Here is a 26,120-nt window from a genome sequence, read left to right as displayed (position 1 = left end):
GGTTGCTACAAGCATCTGTTCTCCTCTTACCCCTACTAAGAAGAGATTCTACCACCACAGCAATTTTCTACAGGATATCCTTCACAAAGATATTTTAGTGTGAAGTTAGTAAGTGTAATTTAACTTACAGCATCTCAACTTCCTTAAGAACACCAGTTTAAACATTTTATCTCCTCTAAGCACTGCTTACATTTTACATGGAAACACCCCTAACCTAATTATCATAAATCCATACTATGTAATTAAGTAATTTCTTAATATGTATACCAAAATAGTTATTTACCTCAAGCCTACGTAACATACCACACAACACACTCACATTTGGCAGGCAAAAAAAGAGACTAGATAGAGATTCAGAAACATAACTTTCTTCAAGCCATCTTCTCCTTCTGATGAAACCTAGAGGGTATAAAAGACACACTGAATACAACACTGTTGCAAGTTTAATGTTTATTTCCCCAAGACAGCCTAGCCTGCACTCTACTTGGATAAATTTCACAAGCTAGTTTTCCGCTGCTTCTAGTTTTAAACTTTAACCATGTTTCTGATGACAAGGAATGCTGCAAAAATACTCTAGTCCAACAAAGAGTTATGATCACAAAATAATCTTTATCCATTCTACAGTGTTTCAGAATTACCAGTTGATTTTAAAACACAAGGTAGATATAGATGCTAATGGTGGCTAATCTGGTATGTTTTATTATAGCAAACTGTTGTTCATGCAACACTTGTGCTCAAAGGGGAAGGCACAGCATTTCCTACAATGAGCCACCTTATAAAGAGTTCATTTTGTACAAATTTGTAACATCACCTTTAATTTAGTGTGCAGAACCTCAAAACTGAGGCATTACTCCAATTATAAAAACACTTGCATCCTTTTTGTGCAAGTTTTAAAAATACAAAGTTTTCTCTCTAAAGTGGCTCAAAATAGATTGTTCATGGCTGCCTACATCTAAGATAAAAAGAGTCTAAAACAATTGGATTAGGCATATTAAAGGTGTTCAAACCATGACTTGATTTGTACATCTATTCACACCTCTTTTTCGGTCTTTATTCGGCAGTACATATGCACCAAATTTCATTTTTAGAAGTTTCCATATCATTTTCATAGAAAACAAAGTTTGAAAACAAGTAACATTGAAACACAGCACGGTATTCTACCACAACGGAAACATTTGGTTACAGGACTCAACAAAATCTAAAAATGAACTATGCTGTAGATTACCACATGCAAAGGTCTTCATGTTATCTTTGAAAATGAAAAGGATGAGATTTTATTACCACATTTTACTGTTTTCTACTATTATGGCAACTTGTGTACTGCAACACAGTCTATTTGAAGGGAAATGTATGATTTTTTTCATGCAAAAATCTACAAATTAGTTTTGATGATATGGAAAGCTTTTCATAACATCAAACATTCATCTGGTGCAAATGCACAGGGAAGCCTTCCTGAAATTCTGACTTTACAAACAACTAATAAGCCATACAGGAAAGAAATTAAAAATAACTAAAAGAAAAATAAGAGGGAAAAAAAACCAAAAAAGAAACACAGGCTGTAGGAGTAAACCAGAGTCTGCTGCTAAACCGGTCTTTGTTTTTGTGTCCAGTGTAAGTTAACACTTATGAACTCATTTTGATGATTTACTAGGTTTATTATCAGCCCCCTGAAGGCGAATCAAGCTTGCATGCGTTCACATACAGCATCACAACCATACTCTCGTACACACGCCACTCCAGGACTAGGAGCCTGCTTCAGGACTGAAGAGCCCCGTATTTGAAACATGAGCCTGGCTCCACAGCATCGAGTCCAGACATTCATTCAATGTTGTCCATTCACACGGTGCTTCATAGCAAGGCCTGGGCTCGTTCTCCTTGGACTTATATGGGCATCCTATTCTCTTATGCTTACAAGGCTTGATGATGATAGTACTGCATTTCCCCCCAATTGCTCTAGTAAGTCATTGTTCCTTCTCAGGCACTGAAGATCTTTGACCTGTAGCCCTTTTTCTTTGAACAATCTAAATAAGCATTCAGTGTGAAGTTTTTCATTACATTTTGCCACTCATTCTCACTCGCACCCACTCGCCATCTTGACTTCATTTGGGCTTTTCTGTGATTCCAAATGAAATCTTCACATTTTCTTCCCCGATTTAATGCAGCAGCGGATCCCATGAGCCAAGATTGATGGATCAAACCTTTTTTTTTATTCAGTGCTGCATTGTACCTAACTTCCAAAATACCACTCTAAAACTGGAACCCTTCTGCTGGTACATTGGCAGATGAATTGAAACCAAATGTTCCGCCTTGTATTGCTTCTGGAACAAGGCTAGGATCTTCATCAATCTGTAACGGAACAAGAACATCATGAGTAGGAATAAAGACAAAAGCCTCACTAAAAAGGAGCCAGACAACCCCAGAGAGCATTTATCTTTCCACCTAACACACTTCCTTGCATCAAGTCTTGCTGTTGTTCTCCTCCAATTTACTAAGAGCACTACAATGACAAAGTAATTTAGGCCAAAACGTTTTAGCTTGTATTTAGTAGGTAGGCGACACAGCACCCAATAGTCTCGTTTGTGCAGTTTTCACTGCTAGAAAACATTGTCAGTCACGCATCATCCTTATTGCCAGCTTAAAGTGCCACAGTTCTCAAAAGACGACCAATACCATTAAATCAAGTAAGAATTAAGTGGCAACTGGAGTTTCGATTTAAACAGGTAATGTATGGGTTACCAAATTGACATTAAACTCCAAATCCTGCTGTATATACAAAATTTGAGTTGCTAAACAAGACTTAGACCTTACTGTTCGTATAAAAGTGAAACTAGCACAAAAACTTCAATGCGGACAGAACACAAATGCAACTGAGCTCCACCATTTTTGTAGAAAACATCCTCTCCCTTCGTGACACTGACATGATTGCATTTCCCTTATACGCAATTAACTTTCATGATTTAAAGTGCATACACATCTAAAAACTTTCCTTTGATATACATTACACGTTTAAACTGAAAACACTACTCTTGATCAGCGTATCCTACCTCTGAAATTACTAAAATATTCAAAATAGTTTGCTTCTTAAGAAGCAGAATCTCAGATTTAGTACTCGAGTCAGCAGGGAGTTTATAAAATGTGAAATGCCAAGCTTAGAAGCTGACAGTTAAGAGAACTACTCTAGGCAAAGCCTAGAATTTTAATCCCTAGACATGAGGCTTAAATTAGGCATCAGATCTTTAGATACTTCCATCATGAAGAATAAGATATGCAACAGGTTCCAATAAGGGCTCATTCTTCACTGAAAAAACAAACAAGTGTCATGGAGCAGGCTTTAGAGCTGACGCCTTTATCTTGACTATATTTATAAACAATTACAAAAGCAGATTGCAGAGCTATTACACACTTACATCATCTGAAGAGAAGAACTGATCAATGATCTCATAAGCCAGTTTGTAGATGTCTTCATTTTCATGATTTTGTAGCTGTTCAATTTTCTCCAGGCCTACAATAAATACACAAGAAATGTAATAGAGTTAAAATACGAAGTTCAGACAAAACGATCTCCCTCTCCTTAAGGCCCCATCATACAAAGCAATTAAGAACAAATCTAGGAATAAAGTGACCATGAATAAGATACTGTTAAACTAATTTGATATGCTTAAAGCATAAGAGCTTCTTAGAGATTTGAGGAAATATAGTAAAAGATTGAGGAATAACATGACCAAAAAAAAAAATTGTAGAAAAGGTCAATTCCAGCAGTGATAGTACTTCCCTTCTCTTCCTGCTATGAGTGCTAAGCTAATCAGTGGAAATACGGCAAGGGCCAAGCACTAGGACATGCTCCTTTTTCACAAAAACATGTTTTTTTTAAACCATCACAAATCCATTAAGCTTCCCCCCCTCAAGATTTTGTATTTTAAAGACTATTCAAACTCTATGTTAACAAAATCCTACAGTTTTTTTTACCTGTGCCCAAATTTCCTGTCACTGTTCTTTCATCCTTGAAGAGTTTCAGTTAACTTAAATAGCAGCCAATATAGAGAAAGTCTGAAAGCTATCAGGAAATCAAAGCTATCATGTTTCTGCAACCATTCTATGTAGATTTCCCACACACACACGTTCACCTGGGCATGACCTGAGCATGATTAAGGTAAGCATATTATCCCTACATTAACAGAAACTAATTTGTCAGGTACATCACACTGTTAGAAAATTGGCAACTAAAACTTTATTGCCGTTATCCAGCTCCTCCACATTTTACTTGATCACAAATGTAATCAGTTAGGGAAAACTAAGTATATCCATTCACCTTAGAGGAATGAAAAGATCACTTTTAAAAAAGGTTTGCTTAAAACATGTGTGCTAACACACAATAAAACCAACAGCCTATGCATGTGGTAGGAAGCCAAATCACCAATTTCTGTAAAAACAGTACCAAAATATTAAGCATCATACCTCCACACTCCTCTATAAGATTGGCTATGGTTTCCGCTTCATCTTCAGCCATTTTTAATATATTACTTAGTCCATCCAGAACCACTTGCACAACTTGTGCATCTTTTACTGTCAGCAAATTGCAAAAGGGAGGAATTACATTTTGTTGAATTAAGTATGCCACCTGAGGGGGGAAAGCAAATAGTTACATCAGGAGTGTGACAGAAGTAAAAAAAATCCACCACAAGCACAGATACAAACAAGTTTAATGAAGTCAAAGTACTCAAAGTTACTCAACAAGGTAAGAGTATTCTGTAGCCATCACTTTCAAAAATTTTTGGTTTAGACCATGAAAAGGTAACATTTATGAATCATGTTACAAACATATTTCAAGTCTAGAACACACAAGTAGTAGATAGTGTGGATTTTTCAGTGTTAGACAAGGAGTTTCAACCTCATCGTTGAAGAATGACACCACCCTCCTAACCCTGCCACAAATTTAATATTCTGGACTTACAAGGAACCAGTGTATTTCTACTCAATGGCTATTAGCATTATAATTATCACAGTCTTATTCATAGCGGGGGAAAAAAAGTAGAAAGACGTTGAATGACTCCATTTGGGTTCTGAGAGTCTTGGTCACTCATAGCTACTAGGCCATCCTAACAGAAGAGCTTCCATCCAAATCCCCGCTGATACTCCTTATCTCAGGTCATTCCAGAGACAACTGAAGTTCACTTGTAAATCCCTTGTGGAAAAGGGAAGTGTTTCTGAACCGAGGGGTTGAGGGACACGGACAGGGACGAACACCACACACGACAGACATTCATAATCCTGGCACAGAGGTTGTCTAACCCAACCAGCTGGTGTACTCTCTCAAATGCACCCAAGAAGGATAATAGACCTTTTCTTAAGGTTTGACTCACTTGGTCTTTTCTTCCGCTGATCGTTAAGTTGCTTATTGCCCAAGCAGCTTCTTTCTGAGTACCAAAGTCACCCTAAAAATACAACCATAAATAGAAATAATTACATAAAGTAATAGAACTAATTACATAAAGTTTTTATGTAATGTAGTATTCTAATAAAAGCTTGCATGGTATCACCGTATCAGTTTTCAGTAAACAAGGAAGGTAACTAACAAATCCTGCAGATGCCCGAGTTGGCTCACAGAACATTCATCCCTTCCCTGCAACTGTTTTTAAATTGATCTTCCAGAGGAAGGGAAATTTGTTTGCATTAAAGTAAATAAAGTGTAGTACTCTGCTCTCACACATTCCTTATCAACAGCTGCCATATTACGGTGAAAGATAAGCAGTAAGTGTCAATTTTGATAAAACACTGTACATACTATAACTGTATCTGCCTCTGAAGTTAGTCAGCTTAACTCTGCTTACTAAATTTAAAGAAAAAGGTCTCCAACTCTTTTCTCAGTGATCAATAAATTGACAGTTAACTGAACTATTTGTCAACAGCTATATGTTACTTAGGAGAAAAGACAATTATTTCTTCAGTCTCAACCCTAGCCTATAAACTGAAGCAAGAAACTGCATCTTTGTCATGGGCTGAACGCATCGTAAGGTTGGTATTTCTGGCTTCCTTCCACACTGCAGGAAAGAAAAATCAAGTCATGAATAAAACAAAAAGTAGGAAATGTTTGAAAGATATGTTTTGCTGTTCCTGTTTAAAAACATGCTTGCAGCTACCCTTCTTTCTTACAAGGCAGATCCTTGGGAGCACAATGTGGTTTGAAAAACTAACGTTTTAAAACTAACACCAAACAACTGGAATGGACTACAGGTATTTGAAATGACCCATTAGCATTCAACCTCTACTATTCAATAAGTAATGAGAGACTTTGTGAAAAAAGCATGAGAAAAGCATTCAGAAGCGTTTGTGAGCAACTACTCGACTTTACTATTTAATAAAAAAGGTAATAAAAGCATTCATCTCAACAAGCTTCATCTATTACTGAAAAGCAGCATACATCCATACATGCATAGTGTGCTGCTTTTCTATGGGAAAAAACTCTGAACGCACAAAAGCTACAATTATTTTCCATGACAACCTATTTTTTGTTGATGCAGTTTTCCTTGTTTAAGAAAAAATAGATGGGACAACCCCAGTCCATATAATCAAGTGTCACAGATCTTTATTCGGAATGCTCTCACAGTAGATAAATGCAGCAACATGAACAGGTTAATAAATGCCACTGTCGAGCACTTCCTCATGTTTCCAGATAACGTGGGGGAAAAAAGGATGAAGTCCTTAAGCTGTGGCAAAAAGCTGCTCCCACCCAGACCTCTTCACATATGAGAGTAAACAATTCTATCCCCATTGTTTACACAGTGAGAAAAAGAATTTAAATGGGATTTAGAAGGAACTGAGACTCCCGATCTGCTTCCTTTCCCCAGTACATCTGGCACTTCTCTCACAGCACTTCACAAAAGAACATCAACAGTAATGTATTTTATCTTGCAACATACAAAAAATGCTCAAGGGTATAGTTTACCCCTGCCCCCCACAATTACTGTGCGATGTACAACATGAAGCAAGGAATTCAATGTCACTTCCCCCAATTAAGGAAACAAACTGTTAAATCCTTTTAGTTATCTAACCTTATCTAGAAGATGTATTATCATTGGAACAAGGTTTGCATCTATTACTGCCTGAACTTGCTGCTGGTTTCCTGCAGTGATGTTAGATAGGAACCACACTGCTTCCTGCAAAATAAAAGCGTGTGAGAAATTACGAATTCAGATAGTCTCCTATATCATATTTTATTTTCACTCCAGCAAGATTTTATACATGCATGTTTTTAGAGCTGCAATTTATACACTAGCCAAGCCTAAATACAATCAAGTATTGTATTAGTTTTATTGCACATAGCTGAATTCCTAGTAAGTAGACTAGACATACACACAACAAAGCAGACAGCCTCGCCTTCGGAGGCTCCACAAGACTCTTCAGTCTTTCATTGTTCCCAAGTTACAACCAAATACTCCAAATCCACAGATTAAAAGGAAAAGTTATTTGGAGACAAAAGTCACAATGCTACAAATAAGCACTCATAATCAATTCCATTACGGAGGATGAACGTATAGCAGTTTTCAGCCGATGGTCAGATCAGCTCCTAAATGCCTTACAGCATCATGTTTTCCAGACATGAGAGTGGTAGAAGACAATTATGTTCTTTACCTGCTTCATAATTTTTCTTTTCTTAGCATCAGTCATCAAGAACATGCAACCCCTATTACTCAAACGCTTGCTTTTCGAGAATACTGTAGAGTTACATGACCCTTCATGATCATTCTGTCCATAAGTCTGGGACTCTCTCCTTCCAGCAACACCCAACAGCAGGTGCCTGGGAGAGTGGGTAAGAAGGGATCTTTTCTCCAGTAGGCCCTCCCAGTCCTGAACAGCTGAAATTTTGAACTAAGCCAAAGACTATCTGGATTCTTATGTTAAACAAGGATCCAGAGGCCCTCCCCAACCCCCTTTTTAAGTGGGAATCTGTACTTCAGTCAAGAAATGTTTGACATAAAATTTTAAGTATATTCCAGTAGTGAATTTTTTTATTCTTAGAGTTGATAAATTTCTCCCTTCCTAGAAACCATCATTCCTCAATTCCCTTCTCCTCTCATCTGGTATGACAACTTTAGACAAATATTTCTCTCAACACAAGATTCAGAAATTCTCACATTTCATTCAACTGAGTCTCTCAGATCAGATCACAGGATCACTTTCATTAATGAACCTGTTAGAGATTTAAGATGCCTAGGCTTGTCTTGGTGGGCTTGTGTCGGGGTTTAATCATTGGCAACGTTGTAAAGCGGCACCCCAGAACTTAACAACATGCCTCAGATGCACTCCGGAATCAGCACTGCATTATCAGTGCCCCCGTTTAAAGCCTCTTCTATACACGCACACACACACACACATTACCCACACCCCACCCCCAGTCCGTTTATCACACACACTCCATTCAAAATGACATCCCATTATCTCTATTTCATCACTTCCAAGAGAGTCAGTTTAATTAAAGTGACATTTCACATATCAAGAACTCTAACTTTTAAGTCAACAGCCAGAATTACAAGATAAAGCTTCAATTTGATAGAAATTCAATTAGAAGAAACAGGAAACAACATTCTTGTCAAGTACAAGTTTGCAGCTCCTTAGAGAATTTTCTTTGGCTGTTAACTTCAAGAAAAATTTCAGCACCCTGCCTGCTCTTGCCATAAACTGATATAAGTAGTCAATTACTGAAATCTCTACCACACTATGTTATGTAGAATCCAAGACAGATAAGCCAAATATAAAAAAGTTATCTATTGGGTTAAATCTCTGCAGTTACTTACCTTATTAATTTTTTCTTTGGGATGTGTCAGAAGTGCTGGAAAGTGTGAAAGAGCTTCACAATTCAGAACTACCTGCGTCTGTTCATCGGTACCAGTGACAATGTTTCCTACAGCTCTCAGTGCAGCAGTCTGAAACAAAACACTTTCTTTAAAGAGAGTATGTAAGGTAAGCATAAAGAGTTTTCTTTAAAGAGTTTTTAATCAAAGATTTTTCTAGTCAAGCACATTCTTTCTAATAGCAGAAGATTTTATGCAAATGCTGTACCACACAGGAAAAAGTATTCTTTCAATTTCAATGTAAACTACAAAAAGAAACCAGCCACTTTCTCTAGTATCACATTTTTAGCAACACTTCCTTAAAGTTATCCAAACTTACTTGCACTTTAACTTCTTGATGACTGAGAAGAGGAACCAAATGAGGGACTATTCCAGAGTCTATCACCATCTGGATCTGTTCATTGCCAGCATCCGTTAGATATGAGAGTGCCCAGACTGTATCTACCAATATCTAAGAGTAAAAACATGTATTTGCAATTAGTATAGAAGTATTTCAAGTCTTAAAAAAACCCTAAAATATAAACCAATTATCATTGTGAAGTCAGAATTGATGCAATACAGCAAAAACCCACTTTATTTTACAAGCTTCATACATTCCACTCCACAGAAGTCTAAAATACAACTGCTGTTCAACCTGCTCTAGCTCCAAAGAATATACAGAGATTAAAAAAAACAGCTAAACTGCTAACAACAGCTTAAATTCCAAAGGATATAATAAAAGCAATTCAATTATATCTGCTCTTTCCTGATGTACTGGTGGACAATGTGAGATATGAAAGACTCACCCCTGGAAGGAAGATAAAGCCTCATGAAAATATTAACCTCCAGGCATTTGGCACTCTCAAACCAATGAGCTGTACATCATATGGCATCAAGTTATCTTTTTCTTTATATTCCTCCCCCAAAATTTAAGAAAAGCTTTGACTTTTTTTTTTTTAAATGTCTGGTTAAGCAGCATTTAAGACTGAAATTCCTCTGTGTGCGCATACATGTGTGCATTCACACACAGAAAAGCCAATTTAAGTAGCAGTAAATCTGAACATTTCAAGTGACAGCTTACAAAAAAATTGAATGAGCATTCTCTCAGCTGACAACTCTTGACTGATTCACAAATACAGCCATTTCAAAAAATTCAGATAAGTTTAATTTCACCTACTTGTATACAATAAATTAAATAGTATCATGACTATGCAAACTTTAGTTAATATATTTAAACATACTTTGGTAAAGCACTGTTGCCATTAACTCAGACAACTGAACTACAACTTCACTAGGAATCAAAGAATTAATCTGAAACAATTCTGACTTTCATTTAGTCAAAAAGCTGACCTATTTCATAATTGCAGTAAAGTCTCACTCATTTACTTCACTACTAAAATAACCTAATTTTCGTATTTAATACCTCAGAGTTACACCTAAAACTAGCATTTTACATATTCAGCAGACACTCATTTTTCTTTCATTGACACAATTTTCATTACCTCAAACTTAAGTACTAATCAAAAAAATCCTGTATTTATCTGTAAATGAGTGTTCACAGAAATACAACTGAAACTGCATTTTAAGTGTAGGGAAAGTACATGCAAACAAGCACTTGCAAAGATACAGAGAAATACCAGGCAAAAATCGTAACTGATGCTTAAAAATAAGCAGTTAAAGATACCAAAATACATTTGCCATAATGAAAGAGAACATCACAGATTTATTTTTTTTTTAAAGAAAAAAGGTAATTACAGCAAACTTTATACTTCAGCTAAAAACTATACCAGAACACAAAACTAGTTTTAAGTGGTGTTACTTACATTTACATCTGTGTGGTGAATTAAAACACAGAGCGCTGGAAGGATCTAAGGAGGAAAAGAAGCACATAACAGTTATTTTTAAGGCAGATACATACTCAACTTCAGTTTAGTCACACTGAACAGTAACTCAGTCACCTCCTGAATGGTTTCCATCGGCGGAGGAGGATCTTTGTGACGGCACAAGTTGACCATGACCCAAGTAACATTTCTTAAGAAAGTTATGGGAATAGATGGGCTGATGAAGGACAGCAGTGGTTTCACTACTCCAAGACTAATAACGTAATCTCTACACTGGGGTCCATCACCTGTTGAAGACATCAAAGAATTATGAAGCCAAAGATCATCCCGTGCCATTCACAAGAAGTCTAACTTCTGCACACTTAAAACTTCAGTTATATAAAATGCATACAAAGTTAAAGAATATTGGCCTTGGAAAGATGCACATAAATATATATATGATAGATGTATCTATATAAAGACACTTTTATATAAAGCTTTAGTAGGATCTGTGGCTGCCAGCCTAATTGCTTCATTTTGAACTACTCATTAAAAACTGCTAGATTCTTAACAGAAAAGTGTTCCATGATTTATAGCAGGTGCACAGGCTGGGCGGGTGGTAGGCAAGGAAAAAGGGGTGGTAGACAATGCCAAACCACTGAGAGTAGTTCATAGCCCAACAAATTCCTTCAGAACCCTTCACAAAGTTTATAATCAGTACTAAACCACCCCAAGAGTAGTTCAAAGTTGCCTGAAAACAAATATTGTCATCTTCATATCTGAAAGATAAACACTTCCAACACTGCCCAAGTATCACTACAGTTGCCTCAAAAGCAGCATCTGACTTGTACTGCACTAATATCGCTAACAGCTTGAGGCAGTTACCATACTGTGGATTTTGTTGGTTTCCTTCTTAAGAAGGACTAGGCATTTCTAAAATATCAGATTGTAGAAATCTGAGTATGTCAGTACCTCATTAGTCCTTAAGCACTACATATACAGTTCAGGGCTGTAAACCACAAAGCCAATGCTTCCACAAGAAGAAGAAAAAAGCAAGTGAAAGATTGAATGATCACACCACTTCTCTCGAATTCAACACAATGTATGTAAGCTCAGGCACAATTTCACAACTCAATGCAAAACAGCTATTATTTTAACAATGTGCATGTTTGTTTGCCTGTCATTCCTTTCCTGTACCTGGAAAGAAAGCCTATAATCATGTGGTTTTAGGTGCACACCATTGATACACAATGGAGAAACCAGGAATAAATTAACAACGGGGTAATTACCAGGTTTTTTCTCTCATAGTTGAGCATCTCCAAGTTCTAAAACAAAATCCTACCTAGTTTATTCATTCAATACCAAAAGGAACTTAGAAGTTTTTAGTGGCAGGAGTAACACAAACCTATGATATTTCCTAAAGCCCACACAGCTTGCTCACAAACATTTTGATGAGGTGAATGCAGCAGTCTCAGAAAAAGTGGCACAGCATCTGGAAGATATAAACAAAATCCCATGAAATTTTAAGAAATACATCTCTCAAAAGGCAAAGTAGTTCACATACTTAGATATTAAATAAAATTTCAGTACTGCATGAAAAATTTTTCTCCTGGTTAAGTATTGGTCAAAACTTTACTAACTTCCCAGATAATACTGAAATAAAACACACTAACAATTCTTCCTTCACTGCACTTTCTCATAGAGCCTGCACTTCAGAGTATTATGAAAGCAACTCTTAAAATAACCTGACATTTGTTTGTAAGTCTCACAAGTTTACTGAAGCTTGTCAGGACTCCAAATTTAGTTATACTTACTGAATCTAGAAATTCCGTGCCAAGTTATCAGAACCAACTGCAACGTAGTAACTGTTTAAGACTAACTTCACTCATTCAAAATGGCCAATGTAAGAGTCAGTAGGTACACATCTACACTGACTGGTAAGTTAGTGGGAAATACAGGGGTTTAATTTGTTTCAATTTTACTGATTTACAGCACCCTGTATCATCCATCACATCTTTACTAGTAGTGAAGTAAGTGCCAGTTGCTGGTTCTAGCTCATGCAGAAAGCTAACTACTGAAGGCTCTTCTGTATACACTGCCAGCGTGGAGCTTCAGGCAACGCCTTGGTGCAGAACTTCACCTGTGGCTCTACCAAGAGGAACCCTGGTTGACAGAGCACACACAAGCAGACACACAAGGTGAACTGTACCAAAAGAACCTCCCAGTGCCGAAACAGATGCACTACTAAAGCGCCAAGTCACTGTGTACTTTCCCCTAATATTTCCAAATTCTGCATTCAGTATCCTTCGATAACAATTATGAAGCTAAGTGCACAGCAACAGCACTGTTTCTACAGATCTAGTTGTCTTGGAAAGTTCCTGAAAGCCAATACAGATGCATTCCTCAACGTGAAGTCTCCTTTTACAGCACTAAGTTTTGACTCTACTCAATCTAACATACCAGAATCACCTAACTCATCACCGCAGAAGAGATTGTTGCAAATGCTACTGCTTTATGACAGAAAGAGCCAACTGACTGAGCATACAGAAAAGGGTTCAAAAGGCAACACACAAAACTCCACAATTGTTATCAAGGCAGCTACTTGTCTACCCTATGTGGGTGTCAGACAGGAGAATGCTCCTAATTCTTAGCGCTAAAGCTATGCCCATGTTTCAAACATATTCGACACTCACAACATTTAGACAACCGATTCTTATTTTTTTAATCTCAAGCACTAAGGTGCTTGCTTACATGATTTGAACATCAGTTTAGTCTGTAAGAAACCCTCATTTACTTTAGATCAGATATTTCAAGAGAGGCTGGTATTTTTAGTTAGACTTTTTCTCAATGTAAAACATTTTTTGCTAGAGAAATAACAACTCACAACAGAATTCCTACTAAATACAGGTATTTTACAATGCCTGTATGTAAAGAGAAAAAGCATCCCCAGGAAGCATATTAATAAGTACTTTTGGAAAGATTACAACAGATCATCTTTTTCATTGAAATAAATCATTACCAGAAATAAACCATGCTTTCATGTTATAGCTACTGAATTGGCTAATATAGCGCATACATGCAGACCTAGCTGAATTAAAGATCATCACTGAAAGAATTACTATATTTGGAACCCATCTCCAACCCATTGATAAGCTAGGTTTAAATAAAAAGCACTGTTCTAGATCAGAGGTGTGGGACAGGTTATATAGTAATTAGATTTCCAAAAGAAAACTCAGGATGCAACTGCAAAAGGAAGAGGAAGATAGGAAAAAGGAAAATTAAAAGTATTAGCAAAGACACATACTACAGACTGTTAACAGAGTTCATAAATGCAAAGGGCAACTGATCTTGCAACCAATGCAATCTCAAAACATATATTCAATTAAAAAAAAAATCCTTTAAGCTGAGGTCACCTGCCTTAAATTCCTTCACATCTGCTGTGAAGAATTAACCTATTTTTCCAGTTAAAGACTCTTGAAAGACACCCAGCCATTTAGCAGAGAAGATAGTGCTAAGAACTTTCTTATGAATATGTTGGGGTTTTTTTTGTTTGGTTGGGTTTTTTTTCCAAAATATAAAGCCAATATACAGTTTGTGAGAAGCCTACAACGGCTCAGCACTAACAATGAAAAAGAAACAATCATCTTTGATCACTAAAGTGAAAAAGTCAGTCATGGAATATACGTAACACACTGACAGTTCAACACTTGAACGGCACCACACATCTTAGAAACTGTACTTACTACATTAAATATGAGTTTGAAGTAGTTCTAAAAGAAGTCAGTATATGATGGTTGTGGTGGGAGGGTAAACACACAAAGATCGAGCATAATTCTGTGTCTTTTCATTGTTGGAAGCACAGCATATTTAATGGTATCAGCAGCGTGCACTGCAATACAACACTGATTCCAACCATTAAAGCTACTGGTATCTCACATAATGTAAGTTTTGTGGCTTTTCCCCTTAAATTTTCAGCAAAAAAAACTTGTTTTACTGTATGTCCGATTCTTCCACAGGTCTCAAAAAGTGTGCAGACACTTAGTTCTGCTTTACCAACAGAAGTACTACTTCAACTTAGGGAGCGTTTAGAGTACAGAAGAAAGTGTTTTGCTTGGTAGCTCAGATTCCAAGTCCAACAACAAATTCTTTTCCATACTTCAGATTCCTCAAAATATGAAGGACAGCGGTTTTTCTTCAACTTAATTTCGGAAGAGAGTTTGACGTCAGGGACCCTCTGGACTTGGTCCACATCTTTTCCTCCCTCTTCACAATAAGACAGAAAAACCCTCCATGGGAGTATTTTTAGGGGGGTTTTTTGGTCTGGTTTTTTTTCAAGTTTTTTTGTGGGTTGTGGGGTTTTTTAAGTTTGAGAACTGGAAACCAGCAGATATCGACTCTGCTAAAATACCGTGAGTTTCCAGAAGAGATTACTCACCATTAGGAAACCCAACTGAATTTAAAATCTGAGAAAAATGAAGAACAAAAGCAGGTGTGCGCTTCAACTGATGCTGCTTGCCAGAGAAGAGGTAGAACATCTGGCAGGAGACTTCATGGGCAGGTCCTTCAGCGACGTGCCTGTGATTGACAACTCAATTTCAACCATCCTGGCTACCGCACGAAAGGACCAACCCTAACGTGGATTGGTGAACATGCTTGAGACAGAGGAACAGGAGTGTGGATGCTCTTTACAATATCATTCAGATGATTGTATTTGTGGAAGCTACAGTGTGTGCTTTATCAATGATCAAATACTGTTGGACTTACTAGATTGAACTACGGCCTGTGTTTGTTCAGAGGTTCCAGAGGCAATGTTTGTCAAAGCCCATGCAGCTTCAAACTGTAAAGAAGGACTGCAAAATAAGAAAAAAAAAATATGATTGTAACATGAATTTTCAGATCAGACACTGTAGCCACATTAGCTAAACACTACAAATTCTTGCAACAATTAAACATTTTGAGGTTTAGAAATACTCACTTGTCATCTCTTTCAAGACAGTGCACTAAAATAGGTAATATTCCTGATTTTATTAGATCGTCAATTGGTGGATTGCGATCACTGGAAAGCAGCTTTCTGTTTAGGAAAAAGAGAACATACCAGACTTAGCAGATAAATCACAGAATGAGAAGTCATGACTGGAAAAGATCTCTGGAGGCTTAGTCCAGCCTTCTGCTCAAAGCAGAATTATTGCTGACACTGGATCAGGTCAGTAATGGCTTCCTGTAGTTGATTTTTGGAAACCTCCAAGCACAGAGATCCAACAACCTCCCTAGACAAACTGTTCTACTGCTGCACTACCTGCTGGGCTGGGAAGTTCTTCCTCAGTGTGACTCTCATACTCTCAAAGACAGAGCAGGATTTGTTTTCTCCACTTCAAGTGAAAATAACTAATGCCCAAAACTGAAATTACTGACTATTGAAAAACTGAAGCCATTGCATTCATTGCCTGTTTCAGTTACCATGTTTTCTCGTCTACTTTTGAAGTTTATTACCAGTCAGCAAAATAAAGATCACCAGCGTTATTCAGTTACACCCTCAGCCTCTTCCTCCTCCACCCAAACAAGGGAGATAAACAGATCCCGGCTGCTTTGACAAGAAAGGCAGAAACTTGCTGGTTCTTTATCACCTTGCTCAGACAGCAAGGATTCACAAAGTACAACTGCAAAGAACAGAAGTGTACAAATTTGTTTCAATTTTTAATTCCTTTATCTTCACCCTTCTGCAGCAAAGGAATTAAGGAGAATGAAGGAAGCTTCTTGGAGGGGACAACGTGGGCTGCCACACCAAATTTTTACTAGCAGTGGGAAGAGAGATACTATATAGTCATCTCTTCATATGCCAGCCTATTCACAACCACATGAAAGGCTTGTCAGAACACAATAATTAGAAATCAACTTTCCACTCCTGCTTTATCCTGAAACCGATCACTAGTGTGTTAAAGGGGGGAACATAGGGAAAGGCAAGTGATGAAAAGCCAGAGCTGCAAAACAAAATACCTTGGAAAATTAAGCAACAGGGAGGATCTGAAACAGATTATGTGAACACTCTTCTAACAATCAAATATGCATTTTCAACTTCCAAGTAAAGGAGATTCCTTTTAGAAGTGAAGACAATTTACATCTACAAGCTTATAAAAATTAAGAAACAAAAGTGTACTTTCACTGATTTTTGTTCAGTGACAAAACAATCATAGTGCAGTCTATTCACAAACCACCTGCTCAAACAGGTAGAGAACTCTACTACAAGAATCAAATAAAACTTCAGGTTTGGAGGAGTTTGAGACCTTTTTGTTTAGTTTTGCTTTTTCTTAAGCACCTCTAATGAGTTTTCTGTCCTTCATGTTCCAGTTGTATGTTTTGGGGATTAGACTTCAGCAAGATTTTTCCTTCCTGTTCCAGCTTCAGACCAAAGGATGGCACAGATTCAATCAAGACTGAAAAGCATTTGTTTTCATCTCTAAAATAGACTTTAATGCCTTTCCAATAACCTAAACTGCACTGTTTTAAATTAGTTTTCAATTTTTAAAAAAGTTACAACGGTAAGAAATCCACATGGACATTCCCATTTATTTTTAAATCAGGCTTAATTCAGTGTACTTTAGACTAAAAAGTGTTCTACATGATAGTACCCCGAGTTGATTAAACTTTAATGAAGGCAAGGTGCCCCATGGAAATAGGCACAGAAACTTTTCTTTTCACTATCAGTTTCAAATACATTAGTTCCCAAAAGTCAGAGTGACTTCCAATTCACTTGACTTATCTTTGATCTGGAAGTCTTCCACTGCACTTGAATCAACCCCCTCAACCACAGAGGGTAAACAAATACAAAGTTGTAGCTTTCTGCCACAACAACAACAAAAGCCCAATAGTTCATGAAACAACAGTTAAATACTAAATTTACACAAGGAAAGTTTTAAGAGTACTGTAGGATCACTTCTTGAAAACATACAATTCCTCTTAAAGTAAGATGTGGTTTTAGTGGCCTAATCCATGACAGCACTAGAAAAAGGATTATGACAGTCCTTTCTGTATTTAAAGCTAAAGACTTTATAGTTCTGCTAATTATATGTTTTACTCTACTTGAGAGGCATCAAGTATTTCATTAAGATAAATCCTAGTATTTATATATAGTTACTGAAAATCCTGACTGCTTTGAAGACCTACGTATTTTGACCTTTACAGAAAGGTTCTATTTATCAAGTTTTCTTTTTCAAAATCAGTAAATGACATACTTTTTCTAGTTAAGCTAGAACACATTTTCTGAATTTAAGAGTATGATAAAATAAGAATAAAACCAGTATATTTGAGAAAAGTGTGTTCTTACCTTGCAGCCTGCACAGCACTTAACTGTATACCCTGGTTGTCACTTGAAGCATTCTAAAATAAAAGAGAATTTAATCTTTTCACATATTTGTCACCATGGCATGAAGAATGTTCAAACAATTATTTTTATTTTTTTTACCTGTACTATTGCCTCCAAAGAAGTGTTTTGCTAGAAAACAGAAACAAATGCAGTTAGAAATGTCTTTTAAGTACATAAAAAGAAGACATGCTTGAGAGTTAATTCTTACCACTCTAAAGTCACCATCTATATCAGAATCTTCACAGATATCTTCATGGGGAACATTTCTCCTCTTTAGAAGATGCTCATCTCTTTTGTTCTTAAAGAGAAAAATGATTTAATATCTTTAAAACTTTGATTAAGGGGGCATGGGGGGTGTCAAGAAGGGAATAGAAGCTTCAGTTTTAAACAAGCATCATAAAAATGCTTTCATTTGATACCGTTAAAATTTCCAACATTCAAGAAGTTGGAAAGGGCTGCACAGAGGAGCAGCACTTTGGAAATCTCTTCACAATTTTTCTAGAATCGTCCATCCAAGCTTATCTATAGTAGTAACTACTTTTGCAGGGAAGTTTCATGTGCACACATCCATCACCACTGACATTACAACCTATTTGTCATGATTTATAACAAGACAAGGCAATTCCCAGAGGCTAGTTTTCTGTTCATCCCAGAAGTAAAATACTTCAAGTTATGATTGCTTTTCTCAAGAGTTAGTTTTCCAACAATTCTAAACAACGTTATCTTCACACAGACACTCTTTCACTCTTATTTGTGTGCTGAACTACTGTTTTGGGAAGGAAAACAGCTTTGTCTACAGAACAGCAGGAACATCTGATTTTTGAAGGAAAAATTGTAAGCTTTTCCTAATTTTTTAAATTAACCTAGCTGGAGAAGCTTCAATAGATTACAAATAACATTCTGCTTTTCAGGACAAAAATTATGGAACTTCTAGTACAAAGTATGGTAACTTTAGAACTTTCTTCTAAACCAAAGTACCTTCACAGAATTAGTAAAGACAAAGTTTAACAATGGCATTCTTGGTGGACTAAAGAACACACAACAGTTATCTTTTTCCTTTTTTATTTAAGCCTTTAACAAAAACTTTTAAGTTTTACTGAAATACGAACATAGCCAAATCCCATGTGGCAAGAATAATGCTAAGTCATCTCACCTTTCTCAACTCCACAACAACTTCATTTCTTTGTCTTCTCATAGTCTGAAAAGAATCAAGATCAAAGTAATTATGTTCTGAATCTAGATCAAGTAATTTAAAAAGTTATTGCACAACTATAAGTTCATACATTTTAAACAGCACTTGTACACACAGGATTTAATTTTCATTATAAAAGTAGAAATCCAACAGGAAATTGAGATAACTATTTCTGCCTGTATTTTTTCATAGTGAAACAGTATCCTAGGTCTTCACATTGAAGAAAAAAGGGTATATGGAATCAGGGAATAAACAAAAGTATCTTGCAACAAAGGGCAACAATGAAAGGAGCTGTGCATAGAACAGCAGCACCAAAAGCATTATAAATACCATGGTACACTAACGGAAAGCATACTAAGTTTGCCCAACGTTTATAACCTTTTCTTGATTCAAGGCTTTTTCAACACACACACAGAGCATGAGCCAAAACCCCAGAGACAGCCAAAACTGTCACTTTTATGAAAAGGCATATTGGTAAACTTGAAGACTGTAAAGTCAAGCACAACACCTAATTAAGAACTCACATCTCTCACTTCCTCAGAGTAGCGAGATTCCCCAGGCAGAGATACTTGCCTGCCTGGGCTACACTACCAGGGAGCACAGCCCCTTACTAACACAACTGTCACCATACAGCTGTGCTGAAGAGCAGAGGCTGAAGTTCAGACTGCAGGCGATCCTTCACCTAAACAAAGTACAACTGCTAAAGCAAAAAGAATTTCAATAACGTAATTCTTCAGAATAAATAGATCTGGGCAATGCTGTGCCCTTTTTTTAACAAGGCCTACCCCTCCAGACACAAAAGGCGGGAAAAGTTCCACAGGAGCTCTCGCTCACCCAAACCTCCACAACACTACTCATTTCTCCCAAACACCCAAGTTGATTTACAGATTTCACATATTTCTGATATGCACATGTTTCTATTACTGTATGAAACAGTACTAGCTTTGTGCCTTGTGGAATAACTTTATAAACAAGTTCAAATTAAGAACTAGTAAGCAAACCCAAGTTACAAAAATATTATTTATAAATTAAAACCACATAAAACCCTTGGACCTGTAAGAGTAATTGGGGGGTGGGGGGAGTGTGTGTCATTTTCTCTACAGCTCCCATGCAAGTATTCAGAAAAAAGCAATTGCAAATATACATGAATCAGTTTACTACTGGTTGTGTTACTATGGTGCAAACTGAAAATAGAAAAAAAAAATCAGCCTATAGTGATTTTATTCTATACCTTGAACTTTACAGTGAATGAAAATAGCAAAGTTAAACACAATTGCGTTTCTACTGTGACTTAACTATGCACAAACCTAGAGAAAGCTCGACATTCCAGAGCATAAGGGACCACAATGACACAGAATACAAGGAAAAGGAAAGGCTAAGAGCTGCTGAACAGCAATAAGAAGCAGCTCTGAAGATAAGGATTAAAAGCTTGACTTCCACAAGCATAATTATTTTTATCAAAAGGAATATGCATTTCATCAGAATCAAATTTCTAGCTCTGAGCAAGACAGTCTACCTTCTCAAAGGAAAGAGTTAAAACAAAAAGAAAAGGACAGGAAAAGATGATGCCAGTGGAAAAGAAGGGATGGTTCTCCACTGCTTTGGAGGCAGAACTTTTCAGCACTTGAGGACCAAAACGCAGTACATCATGAGAAAAAACAGGCAGAGGAGGGGAAAAAACCCACCACTCTGACACAACAATAGCTTCCCACTATATAAAAGGCAAAGTATACGAGCATACCTAATGCAGCTGCAGCACCTGGAACGGCTAGATAAAAGCCATAACAAGCAAGTACAAACTGTCCCACACTAAAAAGCATCAAAGCAAGTTTCCAGGAAATATGTGCATCTTTAAAGAATGTTAATTCAATATGTCAATCAAAATTAGAATTAATAGCTGAGTCTAATGCAGCTTAGATTCATGGCTTTTTCAGTTTTAAAACTATAAAAAGCAGTGTCCGCTACATAAGGTCAACAGTTAACACTAAACAGCACAGATACACTTTATTCCGGTGCTACGGACTCTCTCCATAGCCAAGCTTTTCAAATACTTCTTAGAATTCTTCAAATGATAGTAAGAATCTCAAAGGTGTAATCTCTAACGAGAAGAAAAAAAATATATACTTAACTAATAATAAATTTTAATTAACACTTTTCTGGCCCAATAGGTATTATTTGAATTAATATAATACCTGTCTTATAAATACATAAATGAAATTTTCATGTTTTGTAGTAGCCCCAATTCAAGCGCCTATGCAGATACCAAACGGAGAAAAGTTGAAAGGAGAAAAGTTTCTCCAGCAGCTATATTCCAACACATGCATTTGCTAACATTTGATTACAGACTACTGGCATCATCACCTGGCAGGTCACACTTCAGCTCTCCAAAGTGCCCATCACTTCAACACTGGGGAGCCAAGTCCCCTGCCCACAGCTGCACACATCACAGGTTGCTAACAACCGCAGGTTTAGCATCACATAACTTGAGCCCAGGAAAGCATAGCCTATGATTCACCAAAGACACACATCCCACCTGAACGATGAATGGTAACTCTGAAGAACAGAGCTGAAGGCAAGAAGCACTCAACAGTAATTCATCTGTGCTCAAAGTCCCATTGCCTTCCTGGAGAAGCTGATACACTGCTGGATACCACCCACCATTTAGGGGCTTTGGAAAGATGTTGCGGCTTTATAACTGACATATCCACTACAGGCTCTTGCTCTCAGCCTGTAATGTTGCACTCAGTGTAGTCTCTCCAAAGCCTAACCTGGCATATTCAAGAAGATAAATAGAGGAAAATATCTGATAATAAGATTGCAGAATTGTACCAAGCCCCTGATGATCTCACAAGACTATTAATTAACATCTTCCCAATCCACAACTGTTTCTGCAATCTAACAAAACAAGTATACCTACAGAAAAGCTGTACTGCAAGAAGTACTTCTTGCCAGACTTCAATAATGACGTTACTGGTCACAGAAAAGCTGTTGCTAACCAAGAGCAAGACATTTTCAAGGAGTAGAACACTGAATTGCTGGTGTTCCAGCAAAGGGACATTAAGCTGTAAAGGATATTACAAAGTAATAGTTAAAATTACTAGTGATCCCAAATGAAATGTATTCTAACTCAGGTGGTAACATACCTTCAGGACAAGTGCATATGCATGTGTGAAAGACAGGGAGAGATGAGTGGGACCAAAACAAACACTCCATGAAAAAAGCCTCAGACATATCATTTAGAAGTTTCTTGACTTGAAAAATCAGATGATCAGGATCAAAAAAAATCCTGAACTCCAACACTCTGCTGGAGGAATGTCCTCCCTCCAGATAAAAGCTGACAGGCCCTTGGTTTTAATTCCTGCCTGCTTCTGAAGAGGACCTGCATACCTTGGACTCACAAAAGCCTCCACATGAAAGACATGCGACCGATGAAGTCACTCTTAAGAACAATTTACCAAAATTGGGCTCCACTAAAATAATTTTCTGTGTAAACAGTAGCTGGTTGACAAACTAGTTATTACTGGCCAACCTGTCACTGCTCTTCCCCCTAGTAAGAGAATATGCACAACAAATAAGAACTGAAGTTAGCTCTGTCAATGAGTTTTGCAGCAGCATCACCCTAGCCTACAAATGGAACAACAGTTTGGAGAAACTAAAATGACAAATGGACTCAAGATCAACCTGTGTTGTCTTTTGGAAAACAGCTCAAATGGCAGAAACCTTGGTATAATAATTTCTTGGCAGATGGCACTGTAAAGCTAGACTCTCCCTTCTGTTCTGTAGATTTGACTTGGTTGGTTTCCTACTCACAGTTGTGTTAGTGCAAGCTGAGAACTGATTCAGGGAAGTATAACAATCTCAACTTGAAAGTTTACAGAAACAGAATTCAGAATGATCTTTGGAAAGTGTTCCAATTTAAAAATACACATCACCAGTATGAATTCATGTGGCGCTCTCAGTCACAGGATCCTGTTCTTCATTTGCTACATCAAGAATCAAATGATCAAATCTATTTCTGTCAGCCTGTGATTGCTGCCCCTCTATCCGCCTTTTTTCAATTATATTACTTAAGTTTTATCACAAGGGCTATTTTCTGACCATTAGCCATTAGCGAGCCCTTCGGCTTATTAAAATCTTGTGTTAGCTGATGCCTGCAGGATCCCAATACATTCTAGTGTTTTTCACAACAATGACAGATACAGAAGAAATGTTCTACGCTATTATGATATTAGGCCTTGCAAGTACACTAGCATATACCTGGAGCTCATGCTCAGCTAATGTATCCTGATCCCTCTTCCACTTCTCTGAATCACTGCTGCTCAGAAACTCAGACCCCATCACACACACAGTCTGTCTTTACTGTTTTGTGGGATGGGTTTTTTTACTATTATAAAGTATTTCACTCAAGTAGCTCTGTTTACGTACCTACAAGAGGAAGGTCTGAAAGCATGCAAATAATGGGAGAGCTTCACCTACTCCTCTCATTCTGGCGAATAGTTTCTGAAAGCGTGCTGTTTCTGCTGTGGAACTGCAGAGGCAGCAGTTACTTTAAAGCAGAGCTGCTTGAGCCATCTTTCCTTCCTAGAAAGTTGCTACTCCACACTAGCACTAGGCTGGTCTATGATTCAAAACACAAACAAAAAAGGGGGAATGGGGAGGGGGGGGGTGTGCACACACAGAAACATACTACTATTTACCTCCAAAACCTTGTGTGAACTGTATGGCACTTTCAAATTTTGGTATATGTTTTTAAACAATACTTAGGATGGCCCTGTGCACAAACTGCTTACTCACCACACTAGCTACTCAGAGAGCATCCAGGCTGCAGGCCACAGTGGGAGAAGACTAGTCTATAACCCAGAACATCCAGTGCAGTGACCACAGCAATGACTAAGAAACTTTTTCTTATCTTTCACAGATATAAAAGGTATTGAACTACAAAACAAGGAAAGAATCCCTCAGAGATAAACGCAAATTCACATTTGGATTTGGTAACAAGCCATACTCTTCATTCAGTTTGATCAAGTGATTTAGGTCCTCCCCTAGCCATTATTTCCCTCCTATACTAATTCTGGCTTATTTGCAGACCAGAATAATAAAGTTTACTCTCAAGGTCCCTGATAAAAGTGCCATGGGATTTTAAAGCCAACACAATCTCTACAAGATACCACCAGAAAACACATCTCAGCAACTACTCCCCCCTTCAGAATTATAATGGGACTCTCAGTTACAAATAAATAAAAATCAGTATGACATTGCACATGCTGTCATTTCAGTTTTTCCTAGAGAAGCTGTGCATGCCAAATAAAATGCCTTACACAAACAAATATCTCAGTATGATTTTTAAATGACAAAATGGATGAGCTTCACCACAGAACTACAAGTCAGCTGAAAGGAACCTATTTTTAACTAACTCTGTGAGTGAAGTTCCTGCTCTCCTTCAGTTCCTCCATATTTAAATCCCAAGCAGACTATTTTGTGTGGGACACAGAAAAGGTTGAAAAGCTTCTAACTACCTGTGATACCCAGTATATCTCCTAACATTCCCCTGAAGCTTCCTTGGCATTCTCAAATATATTGTTAGTATTACAACTCCAGTGAACACTACTAGCAACTCTTAAAATTTTGACATTGCTGATCTTAAAACATCTAGATTCCATGGCTGCTCCAATATTCATTTTGAAGTTGTGTGTTTGAATGCCCTGCATTACAACATTATCATCATTTCACATCATGCGTCTCTCAATTACAGAGCAGAAATATCTATTTGACACTTCTCCTGTGCTGGCACTATTAAAGCAATTCTTAATCTCTCACCCAACCACACAGGCAAGTCAGGGAAGAAAAGGCCAGCAGAAACTCATCAGTTTCTTCCAGTATTTCCAGAGAAATAATACGCATGAAATATTTTTTGTTTCATTTCAAAACACCTAAATGTCAGTCAAATTTGAATGCTGCAGCAGGCAACAATCACCAACAGAAAATGAAACATTGAATCACCTGGTAAAACAAAACAAAGAAAAAACCCCACTCCAAACCCCAAATCTTCTTTCCCAACCTTCTCAGAAGCAAGGCTATACTCAAGACCCCTAACACGTAGTACTAAACAGCAATTACTCAAAACCAAACTGTTCATAAAACTATGGTGACTGCAGACACAACGAACAATCCGCACTTACCCTGATCTTTGTATACTAAAGATCTAGTATTTCATTCCAAGGTCTATGGCACTACTTGAGTATCACCACAGCCATACCCACTATAAACAGAAAAAACACTTCATCCTTTCTTAATCAAGAAAAAACCCCAAGTAAAACTTGTTCCTCATTGAAGACTTAAGATGACAAAAGTTACCTTAATGAGCTTTCCTAGCAGATAAGCATTTGCATAATTTTGTAGAAGAGTCCAGATAAGCACATTAAAAAAGTGAGCGTGACCACTTCTGCAGTTCTGTAAGGGTAGCTCCTTTTTCTGCCCTAACAATACCAATTTATTTTTTTCCCACCGCTCCGACAACTCTTAAATCTTGCAAGACCTTAACAGAACGCTGCACACACTAGACTAGAAATCTTAAACACTACATAGAGATACTGCCTTAGTATTAGCTACAAATTATTGTTCTCACGGTACAAACCCTTCTGATATTAAAAACTTTATTATACTCGGTATTTCTTTGAGCAGTACTATAAATAAGAAAAAAGGACAAGGAAGTATTTTATGTTTCTGGTCACAGTGAATCCCTCTATTCCCACTGTCACCACCAATCTGTCATCTTAAAACACATGGCAGCAATTGTTTACAACATAACATGTCCATGCATGTTTACCCAATACTTAAGCATATGAAGGAATTCTGCTAAACATCTTATGTAAAACAGGTGTGCATTTTGGCTTTTCTGTCTCTTTCAAGACCAGAATTTG

The 26,120-nt window shown here is 37.3% G+C and overlaps 1 protein-coding gene and 1 non-coding gene across 2 annotated transcripts in view; both read right to left on the bottom strand.

The window, feature by feature from the left end:
* Positions 1-435: 435 nt before the first annotated feature.
* KPNA4 (karyopherin subunit alpha 4) overlaps positions 436-26,120 on the bottom strand; it is a 28,648-nt gene continuing 2,963 nt past the window's right edge. The window contains exons 2-17 of the mRNA XM_075761629.1: positions 19,162-19,206; positions 18,217-18,306; positions 18,108-18,137; positions 17,970-18,022; positions 15,624-15,719; positions 15,413-15,498; positions 12,054-12,140; positions 10,787-10,956; positions 10,652-10,696; positions 9,169-9,300; positions 8,793-8,921; positions 7,050-7,154; positions 5,361-5,432; positions 4,456-4,618; positions 3,408-3,502; positions 436-2,346 (exon numbers count right to left, since the gene is read on the bottom strand). Coding sequence (XP_075617744.1) covers positions 2,248-2,346; positions 3,408-3,502; positions 4,456-4,618; positions 5,361-5,432; positions 7,050-7,154; positions 8,793-8,921; positions 9,169-9,300; positions 10,652-10,696; positions 10,787-10,956; positions 12,054-12,140; positions 15,413-15,498; positions 15,624-15,719; positions 17,970-18,022; positions 18,108-18,137; positions 18,217-18,306; positions 19,162-19,206 — 1,497 coding nt within the window. The 3' untranslated portion in view covers positions 436-2,247. The remainder of the gene's footprint in view (positions 2,347-3,407; positions 3,503-4,455; positions 4,619-5,360; positions 5,433-7,049; positions 7,155-8,792; positions 8,922-9,168; positions 9,301-10,651; positions 10,697-10,786; positions 10,957-12,053; positions 12,141-15,412; positions 15,499-15,623; positions 15,720-17,969; positions 18,023-18,107; positions 18,138-18,216; positions 18,307-19,161; positions 19,207-26,120) is intronic.
* LOC142603073 (small Cajal body-specific RNA 7) lies at positions 8,153-8,455 on the bottom strand. Its single transcript, XR_012836947.1, has one exon.

Source organism: Balearica regulorum, chromosome 9 (assembly GCF_011004875.1).
Source record: "Balearica regulorum gibbericeps isolate bBalReg1 chromosome 9, bBalReg1.pri, whole genome shotgun sequence".
NCBI lineage: Eukaryota > Metazoa > Chordata > Aves > Gruiformes > Gruidae > Balearica > Balearica regulorum.
The sequence above is the reverse complement of the archived record's forward strand: the minus strand, read 5'-3'. Positions and strand labels throughout refer to the sequence as shown.